The 16,728-nt window shown below is 35.8% G+C and overlaps 1 protein-coding gene across 4 annotated transcripts in view; it reads left to right on the plus strand.

The window, feature by feature from the left end:
- Positions 1 to 16,728, plus strand: part of Polr3F (RNA polymerase III subunit F) — a 160,324-nt gene that overhangs the window by 52,367 nt on the left and 91,229 nt on the right. For all 4 annotated transcript variants that reach the window (XM_090398686.1, XM_090398683.1, XM_090398685.1 and 1 more), the window contains exon 5: positions 507 to 574. In XM_090398686.1, the coding sequence (XP_090254812.1) occupies positions 507 to 574 (68 nt within the window). The remainder of the gene's footprint in view (positions 1 to 506; positions 575 to 16,728) is intronic.

Raw genomic sequence — 16,728 nt, forward strand, 5'->3', positions numbered from 1 at the left:
AGCTACTGGAGGAAATCAACAGGATTACTGATTGTTAGCTAGTAGCATTGTAGCTAATATTAAAACTTGAATTATAGGAAACAAATAGATAAACATAATGTGATCTTCTAAAGGAAAGATTCATTATGAAATAAATAGTGATTTCTTGTTACAAAGAATTGAGCTGGCTTAAATTAAGTAATTAAAACATAAAATTAACTTTTCCTTCCAGAATGGGGGAAAAAAAAAATTTAAAATTCTTTTCAGGACACAAATGAAAATTTCATATTTTTAATTTTGATCTAATAAATGATCTCTGCATTAAAATAATTTTTTAAGGATAAAAAAATAATTTTGGGCCATAATGATATTTCTAAGCAGACTCTTTGTAATTATAATGTTTCTGGTTATGATTAATTTTTATATGCAATTTATATGCATTTGGTGACCTCGAGGGGAGGAAAACAGTAATCTGTATGTGAATAAAAACATGTGATTTATACTATATATTCTTTTTCTAAAATTAGAAAGGTGAAAGGTGCTGCTAATGAAGAGAAGCTTGTTTATCAGATCATTGAGGAGGCAGGAAATAAAGGTACATATCAGCATATATATATATACATACACACATACGAGGTGTGACAATTTAATTTCTGGAATGCACCTGTAAAAAACCTACATCAGAACTGTACATTAGTGGCTACTTTTGCCTTTGAAATATTCTCATGTGCATTTATACAATGGTTTAGACAGTGTTCCCATTTTTGGAAACAGGACTGGAACTCTTTTTCTGGAATATTCTTGAGTTCCTTTATCACATTATGCTAGATATCAGTGATGTCAACAAATCTTCTTCCTTTTAGCACAGTCTATAATTTTGGAAACAGTCAGAATCACAGGGAGCTAAGTTGGGTGAATAAGCTGGATGACCTCATTTGGTAATCGATTTTTTTTGGCCAGAAACTCTCTCATTGTGAGAGAGTTTCTGGCCAAAATGACAATGAGAGAGCACTATGGCTTGGTGCATTGTCATGATGGATGATCCACTTGTCAGGGCACAATCAGGTCTTTTTCTCTGAACAGAATCTTGTAATTTCTTCAGCACCTCTAAATAGCATTGCTGGTTGACAGTTTGTCCCTGTTCAATGAATTCATAGTGGACTATCCCCTTGAGATCAAAGAAATACACTAGCATGGTCTTGAACTGCAAACGTGACATGCTTGCTTTTTTTCAGACGTGGCAAACTTGGGGTTTTCCACGGCATGCTCTGGGTGTTTTGCTTCGTGATTGAACTGGAAGCACCAGGTTTTGTCACCTGTAATTACTCTCAAAAACATGTGCTTATTTGCAGAAAGATCAATCGCAACTTAAATCCGCCACTATTTCTGTTCGTCCATCAAGATCCGAGGCACAAACTTTGCAGAAATCTTTTGCATACTCAGTTCTTCAATTAAAATTACCTTGACTGTTTCTCAATTCATTTGCAATTCATCAGCCATTAATTGTACACTTAATTGTCTGTCAGGCTGTACCAAATCTCGCACTCTGTTCACATTTCCGTCATTTTTGTTTTTGGCTGTCCACTTCTGGGATCGTCGTTAACATCTTCTTGCTTGCCTTTGAATATCTTATGCCACTGAAAGACACTTTTTCAGAGCACCACACCATATACCACTTTCCACAGCTCCAAGGTTTCAGTAGCAGTTTTGCTGATTTTCATACAAAATTTGATATTAACATGCTGCTCCAATTTCAGTCACATATTTTTATGCCAAACTTTACTCTCAGATCTCTATTGTTTATGCAATAGTCAACTAGCAAATGGCTCTATAGGCTTGAGGTTTATGCACACATTAGTTAAAACATGTACAAAGACTATTACTCATGTGACTCCAACCAAATCACCACATGGGCAGCACACGGGAATTAAATTGTCACACCTCATATATATATATATGTGTGTGTTTGTATATTAGCATAAATTTCTTTTGAGGTGTCACAGAAGTTTTAACTTTTATTATTTGTAAAAAAGTGTAATTTATTATTATTTATTAAATCCTAGTCATTCGATCACACCAATTGTAAAAGTATCAGCTTTCTATACTGAAATCTAAGCACACAAGTAAGATCCTAGATATATGTATTTTGCTAGGATAATTCTCACTTATTCTCAAAAATCAATCTTAACTTCCTCAATAATTAAGTAAATTGAGTCTTCACATCTCTATTTACAAAAACACAGTTTAATAATACTAAAATACATTAAAAGAAATTTACAATATTCTGAACTTTAACATAGTAGCTCACCTTAAAATCTAAAAAAGATTAATAAATAAATCATATTTTTCTGAACCCATAATATGGGCCCAGAAAGATGTGATTTCTGGACTAGCTTAAAAGAATATGTGATTTTTCTCAAAATCAGATCCACTTCCAATAAAAGTTGAACAAAACAGTTTCTTTATTTCTTCAGTGGAAACAATTTGTGTTCTTGAAAACCACTTTTCTTTTAATCTCGAAAATAACTGCAGATTTCCTATTTGTGGTCAAAGATACAAAAGTTCACACTTGGATAATAAAATCCTCAACTTTGAACACTCTTCAGCATTCCTCCATAAAATGCCTTCCTTCTTCTTAAATCACTTAATAAAATCAACTTGTATCTATTCTCTATAACAGCCATTACATCATTACTATATTAATGGCACCTTTAATATCCAATAGCAGTCTTTCTTTCTGAAAGATTGCTATTAACAGAACTTTTTCTCACCGGTCATTTTAGTAAAATTATGGAGACTACAACTGTGTTAGGAATAATTACTTTAATTTCTGACGTTTCACTGGTTCCAAAAATTCATCCCTATCTCAACATATCTATTTCTCTCTCTCTTTTCACTTGCATATGCTCCAGCATACACAACATTTCTGGTTCTGTTTCAGTTACGAAGTGGGAGAAATTACCATCGTTACATGTTATCTTCATGTCACTTTGCTTTCAATTGCTAAAAACTCACATTTTCATTCAACTAAGTATGTCTTTTTAACTTACATATTTTAAACATAGCTAAACATTAAATTATTATACTTACTTTGGATACATAAAACTACAAGCAAATCTTCTGCTATTTTCACTTCATAAAATGTTAATGCTACACGTAAATGTAATAATGTAAACAATACAACTATGTATGTACATATAAAAACATAAAAACAAGCCATTAATCAGTTCTCACAATATAAATGGTAATTTGAAACAGAATATTAAGTTTTCATTAATTTACATAAAATTCTTTATGCATATGGTGATAGTTTACAATCATATATATATATATATATTTATTTATTATTCAGGCTTCCATGGAGTCAAAAGACTCATCGTGGGAGGTCCTTCCTATAAAACACAAAGTCTATCATACTATTCATTGACCATTCTTGCTCTCACCACTCTATCAGCCAGTGCATTCCTTGGTTCAACCACCCTCTATGCAAAGAAACTACTTCTCACCCTCTTGCTCACAGCTTCCTTTTGCAACTTCCAGGTATGGTCCCCTTGTCATTGCTCCTTCCCACTGTTCCATCAAGCAAAAGAATTCCCCAGTGTCAACCTTGTAACTACCTCTCAACAGTTTAAAAGTCTCAATCATATCACCTCTCCTTCTTTTATCTACCAAACTCTGCAGTCCACATTCCCTCAGCCAATCCTCATAACTAACATTGTCCTGAAACCATATTTATCTGCCTCTGTATTCTTTCCACAGTTTGATCCCCTTCAAAACCTGGGGACCAAATTTGATGACAAGAGTCTAAGTGTGGTGTTATCAGGGTCTTATGTAATGGAACGATAACGCTTTCATCTCTACAGGTCAGTGTCCTTCTCAGTATTGCAGCAATCCTCTGGGTTACCTTCAACACCTTTGCAGTATGTTCCCTGAATTTCAGTTATCTATCAGTCATCACCCCCAGATCTCTTGTCTCCCCTACTTCCTCCAGTACAGCACCTCCAATTGAGTATGCAGCCTCCCATCATGTATCCCAAACTTCAAGACTTTACATTTTGCTGCATTAAACTGACACCTTCATTTGCCCATCTGTCTAACTTATTCAAATCCTCTTGCAGGGCTGCTGCATCTGCACTATTACTTATAACCTTTCCCAGCTTCACATCATCTGCAAACAACTGAATATCCCCCTGCAATATATATATATATATTAAAGATACCAAGAAATTTTATAAACTTGGTTTTAATCCTATTTTCCCAAGTAAGCAAACAAGTAAGTAAGCTAAGTTTGCACATGAAGTATTTTCAGGTCTGAGGCAACTCGTGGTAAAGGTGGACTAAGCTCTGATCACTTGCCTTAGTATCTCCCATAATGCAAAGCACATCTCCTTGCAAGCATGTATGATGCTGTGCATTAAGGGAAGGGCCACTATCCAGACCAGTTTCGACCTTTATTGAGGTGAAAAAGTAAAGGGTTGCTCATCATAGGCCTAGAGTAGTTAGTATAGGGGTGCAAGAGAGCCTGATAGTATTAGGAGAAAAAAAGACATATAGATAGCATGAGAGAGAGAGAGAGAGAGAAAAGGACTCGGCTCTTTTCTATCATATAGCCAAAGGCTATCAGTTTTCCTTTTTTCACCAATCTCATGTAGATGAACAACCAAAAAACCAGTTGCTACTAAAGCGCAAAGATGACAGGTAGTTAGCCCCATCTGTGTTAACTGCCTTGAGTTGGCCTTCTCTGTCTGGGATTGCTCTCCAGTCATTCCTGCAATTGACTATAAGACTACATTGAATTAAGAGGATGGAACTATTTAAAAAACCTCTCACAGCAAGAATACACAGAATTTTTATCTCCCCCTGGTGAATATTGCATAATGTGGGTGGTCTATACCATCTAGTGATAAATTTGATATCTCCTAGAACAGCGCTTCCCAAACTGTGGGCCGTAGGTTTTGTTGAGGGGGGGGGGCGTGAAATAATGAAAACAAATTTAAAATGTTTTAAGACTAAGTAGATTTTTTTTATTTTAAAAGAAACTTATTTAACTTCTATTATTTATTATTTCTTTTTTTGTTATTTTTGATATTTTAATGGAAAAATTCACACATTGGTGTTGGTTCACAAACTTTGCTTCCTGTGTATTTCGGCGCTTAATGAATATTAGTAAATATTGCTTATTCATATGTTTCATTTCAAAGCAGTGGTTAATTGTATTTACTTCGAATGCTCTCCAGGGAAGCTCCAAATCTTCCTGTCCCTTTCATCACGCGTTCGTAATCAGGGACTGTTGATATTGACTTTATACATATCAAAACTCGTTTTATATTATCACTGTCATCCAAGCTAGTTTTCTGTTATCAATAAAAGTTTCGCATATACTTCACAACTGAAAAAAAGCTTAAACAAGCTCATGTGGGGAGATAGTAACTCGCTTGCAGTGGTAAACAACACACCCTCCATAACAGCCACTATACTGCAGAGGCAATAAAAACAAGTACTTTTATTATGCCAGTGAATAAGGTATGAGGAGTCTGTAATATATTTCTCAACAAATAGTGCAATTAGATACAACTGGGATAAAAACACACTAATTAATGAATCACATGTCCCCTCATACAGAAACTATGCTGTATAGACTGAAATAAAACCATATGTTGCATGGGCAAACACAGTATCTAACTAAAAATTATTGTTATTAATTAGATGTGTGTGAGTTCGATTTCCCAAGGCAGCAATAAAATTCAACCGAACGTGTTAAAATTCGTAAAAGTGTTAAAACTAAGTAATATATATATATATATATATAACAAATGTTATGGCAGTTTCACATATGGAATTCGGTTGAAGAGAGTTAGCATTTCAACTCAATTGTCAGCTATGCTTTTATCTTTTGGTTGCGCGATCTTTTGTTAATACCGCACCAATCATATGCACGTTTTAATAACCTGCCTTTGCTGTCTGTTTCGCGTTAGGCTTAATTACCGTAAAGGGAGAAAAGTCACAAAAGAGAAAAATGTTCCTGGTCCGGGGATTCCCTTATTCAGGTAATATTCACTAATTTCATGTTATCAGTCTGTGGTATGCCAGTATCGGTAAGTGGCGATATTATGTGATCTATTCTACGTTAAAAAAATTTAACCCTGAGATGGATAAGTGGCTGATAAAAAAAAATTAAAAAAAAAATCCTGCAAACAATCAGAAGAAGCAGAAACAGACTCAAACAAAAGGACAGTATTTCATATTTTACCAGAACAGCCTGCATCGTCTTCAGAACCAAGCGGTAAGAGGCAAAAAATGTAATATATGCATTCGATTTTTGCAATATTCGCTGTGTATGTTTTGTATTGAATATAAATACAATAAATGTTATAATAATATATCTCTCTATTACGATTTTTTTTCGAGGGGGGGGGGCGTGAAATATTTTAATTTTTGCAAAGGGGGGGGGGGCCCTGACATCCAGAAGTTTGGGAAGCACTGTCCTAGAATGCTTCTTTCTAAATACAAAAAATGTCTGACTGAACAATAAAATTTCCACAGTACAATATTATAAAACATTTGGATGTCATATTGCTGGTTTTCAAATCCACGTTTTTTTTCTAACCTTCCATAAATGGTATGGAAGGTTAGAAAAAATGAATGGTATTCATTAATTATAAAAATCAAAATTCTCTTCCCATTCTGGTCAGGTGGTGAGTATTGTAAAAAAAAATAACCTGTTCTGTTGTAAATAGAGCCATGCCCAACACATTACATAATCTGTTCCAAATACACAGAGCAAGAAGGCAGCTGTGGAATTCATCTTCTACTGTTTTCAATTGGTAACAGATGTCACAGGTTGGATCTCCAGTGTTCAAGTACCTCCATTTGATGGCGTTGACTGGAAGACGACCATATGCAATTCTCCAAGCAAGATCCTTCCTGTTAGGGTACCCTTGGAACTTCATCAAGTTATGAAACAAAATATTGTTGTCAGTACTCAACTGTGGAACTTCGCAGTGAAAGAGATGGAAAGAATGTCAATTCCGGAGTGTTTAGCAGTTTTAGAGTTTAGCGGGAATTGTAAGACAAGAACTACTAAGGTAGTGTATGGAGATAATATCCCAAACCCTCCGGGGAAGATATTCTCAGATGTCCCTTGTCTGAAAACCAGGAGCAATCTCTTGAAAATGGTAACATGGAACGTCAGAACACTCTACGAGGCAGGCAAATTAGACAACCTATTCCAGGAATTAGAAGTGATGAAGGCTGATATTGTAGGTATCAGTGAAGTGAGGTGGACAGATACTGGCATAATAAGAAGAAATAATAGCACTATAATCTGACAGTGACTTACACCTTAACGGAATAGCGCTGTCCTAAGTAATAGAATTGCAAATCTCTACATGGATATTGGCCCATAAATGACAGAATCATACCAGCCAAAATAACTGCACAGCCATTCAATCTGTATATTATCCAAGCATATGCACCAACCCAAGGCCACCCAGATGAAGAGTTGGAACAATTTTATGAAGACATCCAAACTGCAATCTCCAGTGCTAAGTCAGATGATATTATAATGATGGGTGACCTAAATGCAAAAATGGGCTCAGAAAAAATCTCATTTTGCTTGGGAAATCAATTCTGTGAAACCAATGACCTAATAATTGTCAACATACTGTTTAAACATCCTCCCAGAAGACTATATACATGGAAAATCCCTGGGCACATCTATAGAAACCAAATTGACTATATAATAATAAGCAAAAGATTCCAAAATGCAATAACACAAACAAAAACATATCCTGGAGCAGACATAGGATCAGACAACAACCCACTGATTGCAAAAATCATAAGAGAAACTTATAACTCAGACTCACTTAACAACCAAGAAGTTAAAGACTGCTTTATAAAAGAATTCACAAAATCCCTTAACAAGCCTGACACCACAACTCACACAAAAAATAGAACACCAATTGATGAAATTAACATGAACTGGTAAAATTCAAGAATAGCATCAACGAAGCAGCCAAAAATACACTCCCACAATTAAAAAAGAAAAGGAATAAACCTTGGATAAATGAAAAATATATTAATGTTGATGGAAAAAAGTTAGAACAAACCTGAATATAAAAGCATGAATAAAGAAATAAAAAAGAATGCAAGAAAGCCAAAGAGGAATGGATTAAGAATAAATGTATAGATATAGAAAACACAGAAGTAGAGAACTGTATGAAAAGATCAGAGAAATGACAAGCAGAACAAATACAGTAAATCATGCAAGTGTCATTAGAGACTCAAGAGACCATATCCTAATGGATACAAAAGAAATCATGGAAAGATGGATTGAATACACAAGGAAATTATACGAACAACAAAGAAATGATATTCCTGAACAGACTGATTTAGAAGGACCATCCATTTTATTCTGTGAAGTTGAAAATGCCGTCAGAAAACTAAAACCACATAAAGCTGTAGGAATAGATAATATTCTGGCAGAATGGTTGAGGGCTCTCGATGGAGGAGGACTGAAATTTCTAACAAAATTATGCAATAAAATATACGAGACTGGATTTCTACCCAAAGATATTAATTACTCAATTTTCGTTTCAATTCATCCCCCCCCCAAAAAAAAGCTACAAGATGTGAAGAGTTCAGGACAATTAACGTCAGCAGTCAAGTATCAAAAGTCCTCCTGTACGTTATTCTTGAAAGAAATAAAAGAAAAATAAACATTGTTGAAATAAATGATACACAAAGTGGCTTCAAGGAAAATGTAGGTACAAAAGAAGGTATTTTCAATGTCTAGAAAGATATCTAGAAAAACAAAAAAATGTGTACCTCTGCTTCATAGATTACAAAAAAGGCATTCGACAATGTTCAACATTTACAATTAATTGAAATCCTTTCATCAATTTTCAAGTTTCAAAAATAGGCATGGATGGAAAAGACATTAGGCTGACAACTAATCTTTATATATAGAGAGAATTCCCAGTTCAGAAAGGTGTGAGACAAGGCTGTGTCTTTTCTCCAATTCTCCAATTAACCTGTACACAGAAGAAATATTTAATAAAATTAGTAACCTCAAAGGAATCACTCTAGGAGGCAGAAATATTAATAACCTAAGATATGCAGATTGACACAGTTCTCGCTGAAAACAAATGTGACCTCAAGACTTATAGACGAAATCCTCAAGTACAGCGAACAGTATGGCCTCAGTTTCAACTCTAAAAAGACAAAAATCATGATAATTTCAGGAGAAAAGGAAACACCAAAAATATGCATCAATATAAAAGGAAATAAATTAGACATGTACAAACATTCACATACCTTGGACACTTGATCGCAGAGAATGGCAGGACAGAAGATGAAATTAGAAAAAGGATTGAAATTGCAAGGTCAACTTTCAACAATATGAAAAATCTACTGGCATCTAGAGAATTAAATCTGAAAACAAGACTAAGAATCTCCAAATACTACATATGGTCCACATTATTATACAGAGTAGAGAAATGTGGACACTGTGAAGAATTATAAGGATATCATGGAAAGACAAATGAAGAGGTATTAGAGATGGTAGGTGTAAACAGAAGCCTGATGAAAGAAATTAAAAAGAGAAAAGTCAGCTATTTTGGACATATTCTGAGACATAACTGCCTACAAAGGACACTTCTCAAAGGAACTGTTGAGGGAAAGAGAAGGAGAGGAAGACAAAGACGAGTGGATGAAAAATATAGAAGACTGGACCTACCTCTCATATGAGGAATGCAGCAGAGAGGCGCAAATTGACTACCATGGTGGAGGCACATAGTAGTCAATCTCCTGGAGGGAGAAGACATCTACCAGGACAGAGTTTGTAGTATTCAGGTAAAATCTCAGCTTTTGTACCTTTATAATCATTAACTCCAGACAGGGGAAGATGAAAATCCAAGTAGTACCGGAGAAGGTCTGTACATGTGTGATTAGTTTGCAATATTTTATGGATTTTTGAAGCTGTATTGCTTAAATAGCAGAATTTTAAGACTGGAAGTCCAAATCCTCCATGCTTCATTGATAGTTGAAGAAATTCCTTTTTAACTTCTTGGTATCAGCTAGACCAAAAAAATTGCAGAGGTTTACTATATAAATTGCTTTACTTCAGCTTCTGTGATGTCTGTAATATTTATTATGTACAAATGAACAAGAAAGATTATGGTTTTGAGTACTATGTCTTTAGAAGAAAAGGAAAGTGGCCCTATTTTCCAGTCTAATAAACATTTCCAAGTTCTTGTATATAAGTTCTTGGACTGGTAATATTGGATAAGTGGAGAAGGGAATGCCAAGTGTAATGAGGAGGTTCTTTCTTTGGGGTTAGTCCAAAAGCAATGTCTCCAAGATCCCACTTTTCATAAACTTTTAATTTTGTCTTGTCTGCATTAATAAAAAATCCATGGCTTTTGCTGAATTTTTCCAAAATACCAAAAAATAAATATATGGAATTGAAGGTGCTTAAGGGTCAAAGCTATATAACTGAGAGGAGACCTCCACATAGCCTTCAAAGGAATGTGGAGAACTGACCAGGGCTTCTGACTAATGTCCAATCCTCACCTTCTCGTGGTGCACCCTGTTAGGTATCTATCTAGATACTGAACGGATGAGGATGGGCTGGCAATTTGGGATTTAGCCGACCAAATTGTATTCTTTTCTAAATCACTTAGGGAATTGAACAACGTAGATCCGAATATAAATTAAATTATACGTTAATAAATATTTCCGATATTTCGGCAACATCACGTTGTCATTTTCAAAAGGAACTTACAAAAAGGCACGTGCACGCAGGCACTACAACACAGTAACTGAGAATGAAGATATGAAGCTATTGTATTCTAGAAGTCCTGATGATGCCCTCTAATGGGCTAAGTAGGTGTTCTTGGCCGTTGGGCTGAAAGTCTGCTGATGTATGCCTCCCAAATTTGGGGCAGTCACATACACCCAAATTTGTTGAGGTTTGGAGAGTTCCTTAGGGCTGAGAAACTCTCCAAACCTCAACAAATTTGGGTATATGCGACTGCCCCAAATTTGGGAGGCATACATCAGCAGAGACCTTCAGCCCAACGGCCAAGAACACCTACTTAGCCCATTAGAGGGCACCATCAGGACTTCTAGAATACGATAGTTTCATATCTTCATTCTCAGTTACTGTGTTGTAGTGCCTGCGTGCACGTGCCTTTTTGTAAGTTCCTTTTGAAAATGGCAACGTGACGTTGCCAAAATATTGGAAATATTTATTAAAGTATAATTTAATTTATATTTGGATCTACGTTGTTCAATTCCCTAAGTGATTTAGAAATGCATAACCAATGTATAAGCCTGTCTACGAGAATAAAATTGTATTCTTATTGGCTTAAACCAAAATTTCAAATGATGGTACAACATAACAGAATTTCATGCTGGCTGGGGCGTTGCATGGTTAAACAAGGCTCCCATTGTTTTTGCCAGGGAACCAGGACAAACAGCGAAAAGTCAGCTATTGGAACAAATCTGAAATCACACCCCAACTCAACATCACCAGGGTTAAAGATCAGTACTATCAACATAAGAAGCCTGAATGGCAAAGAAATGGAGCTAGCTGAGGAATTAGATAAGTACCAGATCATCATAATAGGGGTGACTGAAAAAAAAGACAACAACCGGCGAGATCTTTTTGAGCAATAAATACAAAATGTTATATTCAGGCAATGACAATCAAAGAAAAGAAGGAGTAGCCATAGTATTCAACACTAAATACAAGACTAATCTTGAATGGTAGGCATTCTCAAGTAGAGTGATGTGGGCAAATATTAGAATGGGGAACTGGACAACGAGACTTATTTGTGCCTATGGTCCCACAGAAGGTTCTACTAAGGTAGAAGTGGAGGAATTTTTTCAGGCTTTAGAGAAAGCAACTGACACAATGAAAAAGGAAAAGTTGGTCCTTGTTGGGGATCTAAATAGCAGAGTAGGAAATGATTGTCAGACATACAAAAATATTTTGGGAAAATTTGGAGAAAAGAGCAAAGCTAAAAATAATGGCAAATACCTGTTGGATTTCTGCTCAGGACATGGACTGGTTATTACTAACACCATGTTCCAACATAAAAATGTGCACAAATTCACATGGAGAGAAGAGGCAAGGAATAAGAAAGGTCTCATTGACTATGTCATTGTTGATAGTGATGTTTTCCCACTGGTGCAGGACACCAGAGTGTACAGAAGATATGAATTGGAAGTGATCACCTTTCTTTTACTGTTGTTAGTGTAGTTTAGGAAGTGATCATCATTTAGTCTTGAGCAGGATAAGATTGAATTTTATATTGAAAAGAAGAACATGTAAGAAAGTTTTAAAGAGAATAAAAGTTGAGCAGCTGTCAGATGTGAACTGTAAACTAAAATACACAAACATTTTTGAAGAAAAAATGAAAGAGCTTGAGAGCAGGAACCAAACCATGGAGATTCAGTGGCAAGCCCTGAAGAAAACACTGATTGATTCAGCCAGAGAGATGTGTGGTGAGATTGTGTGCAGGATAGAAAAATCAGAACTCCATGGTGGACACAGGAAGTTAAAGAGGCAGTGAAGGAAAAGAAGAAAACATATCAGAGGTTACTGGCAAACAAGTCATTCTTGTGCTCTTAGAGAATACAGAGACAAATGTAAGAAAGCTAAACACTGTGTAAAACTGTTGTTTATTTTTTAACGGTATATATTAGAACACAGAAAAATAAGTAAATAATTAATTTATTATTTATTAACTTATAAGTCAAGCCTCCCAAAAATAATATCCCGCATAAGGAAATCATTGCTGGAAAAGAGCTACAGAATAATAGCCAGATTATCATAACAAAAGCAGACAAAGGAAATGCAACCATGGTGATGGACACAAAAGAATATGAAAACGAAATGCACACACTGTTACAAGATCAATCAACACACAAAATTATAGATCGCAATCCCACCTATACACAAAAGAATAAGGCACGTAAATTATTGAAAAAAGTCACTTCCTTACCCAAAGACACAGTAAACAAACTCAAGCCCTTACGCCCAATTGTGGACAGTATAAATAGTCCCACATACCAACTGGCTAGACATTTAGCTAAGCTACTAGCCACCCTCACAAACAATTCTCCTTCCTTTGTCAAAAATTCAGTCCATCTAAAAAGCATCTTACAACACCATACATTAAAAAGCTCAGACTTAATGGTAAGCTTTGATATCACCTCACTATTCACAAATGTACCACTAATAGAAACTCAATCTACTGAAGTCACACTTCCCTCCTGATATATTTGAATTATTCAAATTCACAATACATGCAGGATATTTCATATGGAAAGGGAAAATATTCAAACAAAAAGCCAACTTTTACATAGAAAACCTGTAAAAACTAGCAATCAATACAGCCACTCTCAAACCAACACTTTGGCTATGCTATGTTGACGATATGCTTGCAATTTGGCCACATGGCCCAGAGACATTGAAAACATTCTTCATCATCAAATTCCTGCCATGTACCCTCAAGGGGTGTACAGGATATGATAGTACTACATGAAAAAAATTACATCATTACTACTTTCCTATCTACAATTTTCCTCCAAATCAGTCTGTTACTTGTCAAGACTCCAAAGTTATCAGATCTTATATTTCAATCGTCTAAGGCACTTTGTACGGTATCAATCCACCTATATCTTGGTCTTCCTCTGGATCGTTTTTGCTGCCAACCTGGCAGAGAAAACTTGTTTTGCCAATCTTTCTTCGCCCATTCTGTTTAAGTGACCATACCACCTGAGATTAGCTCTGCTAACGCATTCCTGGATGCTGACAATGTCAAGTTCTTTCCTAATATCCTCGTTTTTAATATGATATTGTCATTGATGCTATTTGTTCATGCCTATAATCTTTCTCAGGACTCTAATATCTGCGGTCTCTAGTCTTTGGTCAAGTGTTTTACTTCTGACCCAGCTCTCAGATCCATAAGTTAAAACTGGTTTGAACACTGTCTTGTATACAGCTAATTTAGTGTTCTGACTAATTTCTCTCTCATTCCATATAAATTTATTCAGTTGAATTCCCACCATACCAGCTTTATTGATTCTGTTGTCTATTTCTATATTTAATTTACCATCTTCACTAATTCAGTGATTCTGCCTATTTTCATTGTCTTTGTCTTTTTAATGCTGACCTTCATACCATATCTATTACAACAGTTATTCAATTTAGTCAGAGCATCTTGCAGACTTGTAGCGGATTTATTTAGAAGTATAACATCATCAGCATAAAGCAAATAGCTGACATTAACATCTCCAATTTTGATATCATATTTAATACCATTTTCCTTCTTAATGTGATCCATATAGATAATGAATAACAGAGGGAATAATGTACATCCTTGTCTCACACCAGATTTAACATTAAACCATCTTTCTGCAGTTCCTTCAATTCTAACTGCTGACTTCCAACTTAAATAAAGACTAAGTATTGCTTGATATAATGTCCCATTGACACCATATAACTGTAGCGTATCGAATAGCTTCTCTCTTAGCACCTTGTCGTGTGCCTTTTCCAAATCGACAAAACTTAAATACAGATCTTTGTTATATTCCCATGCTTTCTCGACTATTTGTCATAAAGTGAAGATCTGATTCTGACAGCCTCTATTTGGCATGAATCCAGCTTGTTCTTCACCAAGCTTTTCTTCAACAATTTTTCTCAACTGTTTCTCAAGTATACTTGCATAGATCTTGCCAGGAACACTCAGTAGGGAAATACCTCTGTAATTCTCACATTCAGTTTTATTTCCCTTTTTATATATGGGTACTATGAGAGTTCCACTCCAATCATCGGGAATTCGTCTCTCTATCCAGGTTTTCTGAACTATGCAGTGCAGCCACTGTAAGACTTTTATACCACCATACATCAGCATTTCTGGTGGAATATCATCTACTCCTGCTCCCTCTCCACATTTCAGGCTTTTTCTACTTCAAGTGTGGATATGTATTCCTGACTGCATGCCTGGTCAGTGTTTTTTACCACTGTGCTGTCATCACTGCTTGTTTCATTTAGCAATTTTTCAAAGTAATTACTCCATACTTCAAGGATATCTTTTTCTCCCATTTTCATGTCACCTTTATCATCTCTAACTCCTTTTACAGCACTCTTTCCTCCATTCTTAAGCTTCTTCAACAACCTCCAGAATATTTTGCCACCTTCTTGATATTTATTTTCTATATTCCTGCCAAAGTACTCCAATGACTTTTCTTTAGCTACAAATGTAAGAAAGCTAAACAGTGTTTAGCTTTCTTACATTTGTCTCTGTATTCTCTAAGAGCACAAGCTGACTTATTTGCCAGGAACTTTTGATATGCTTTCTTCTTTTCCTTCTCTGCATTTTTAACTTCCTGTGTCCACCATGGAGTTCTGATTTTTCTATCCTTGGAGACAACCTCACCACATGCCTCTCTGGCTGAATCAATCAGTGTTTTCTTCAAGGCTTGCCACTGAATCTCCAAGGTTTGATTCCTGTTCTCAAACTCTTTCATTTTTTCTTCAATAATCTTTGTGTATTTTAGTCTACAGTTCACATCTGAGAGCTGCTCAACTTTTATTCGCTTTAAAACTTTCTTACATGTTATTCCTTTCAATATGAAATTCAATTTTATCCTGCTCAAGACTAAATAGTGATCACTTCCAAATTCAAATCTTCTGTACACTCTGGTGTCCTACACCAGGGAGAAAACATCACTATCAACAATAACATAGTCAATGAGACTTTACTTATTCCTTGCCTCTTCTCTCCATGTGAATTTGTGCACATTTTTATGTTGGAACATGGTGTTAGTAATAACCAGTCCATGTCCTGAGCAGAAATCCAATAGGTATTTGCCATTATTATTTGCTTTGCTCTTTTCTCCAAATTTTCCCAAAATATTTTTGTATGTCTGACAATCACTTCCTACTCTGCTATTTGGATCCCCAACAAGGACCAACTTTTCCTTTTTCATTGTGTCAGTTGCTTTCTCTAAAGCCTGAAAAAATTCCTCCACTTCTACCTTAGTAGAACCTTCTGTGGGACCATAAGCACAAATAAGTCTCATTGTCCAGTTCCCCATTCTCATATTTGCCCACATTACTCTACTTGAGACCGCCTGCCATTCAAGAAGATTAGCCTCGTATTTAGTGTTGAATACTATGGCTACTCCTTCTTTTCTTTGATTGTCATTGCCTGAATATAACATTTCCTATTTATTGCTCAGAAAGATCACACTAGTTTTTGTCTTTTTTGTTTCAGTCACCCCCTATTATGTCAATCAGGTACTTATCCAATTCCTCAGCCAGCTCCATTTCTTTGCATTCAGGCTTCTTATGTTGATAGTACCGATCTTTAACTCTAGTAATGTCGAGTTGGGTTAAGTTTTAGGATTTGTTCCAGTAGCTGACTTTTCGCTGTTCGCCCTGGTTCCCTGGCGAAAACAACGGGGGCCTTGTTTAACCGGGTGACGTCCCAGCCGGCATGAAATTTTTTCATGTTGTACCGTCATGTTTTATTTTGGTTTAACCAATAAGAATATAATTTGGTCGGCTAAATCCCAAATTGCCAGCCCATCCTTGTTCGTTCAGTATCCAAGTAGATACCCAACAGGTTGCTGCACCACGAGAAGGTGAGGATTGGGCATTAGGTCAGAAGACCTGGTTGGTTCTACACATTCCTTTAAAGGCTATGTGGAGGTGTCCTCTCAGTTATACAGCTT

Source organism: Typopeltis vanoorti, chromosome 10, assembly GCF_054136105.1.
Source record: "Typopeltis vanoorti isolate ZY-2024b chromosome 10, IOZ_Tvanoo_1.0, whole genome shotgun sequence".
NCBI lineage: Eukaryota > Metazoa > Arthropoda > Arachnida > Uropygi > Thelyphonidae > Typopeltis > Typopeltis vanoorti.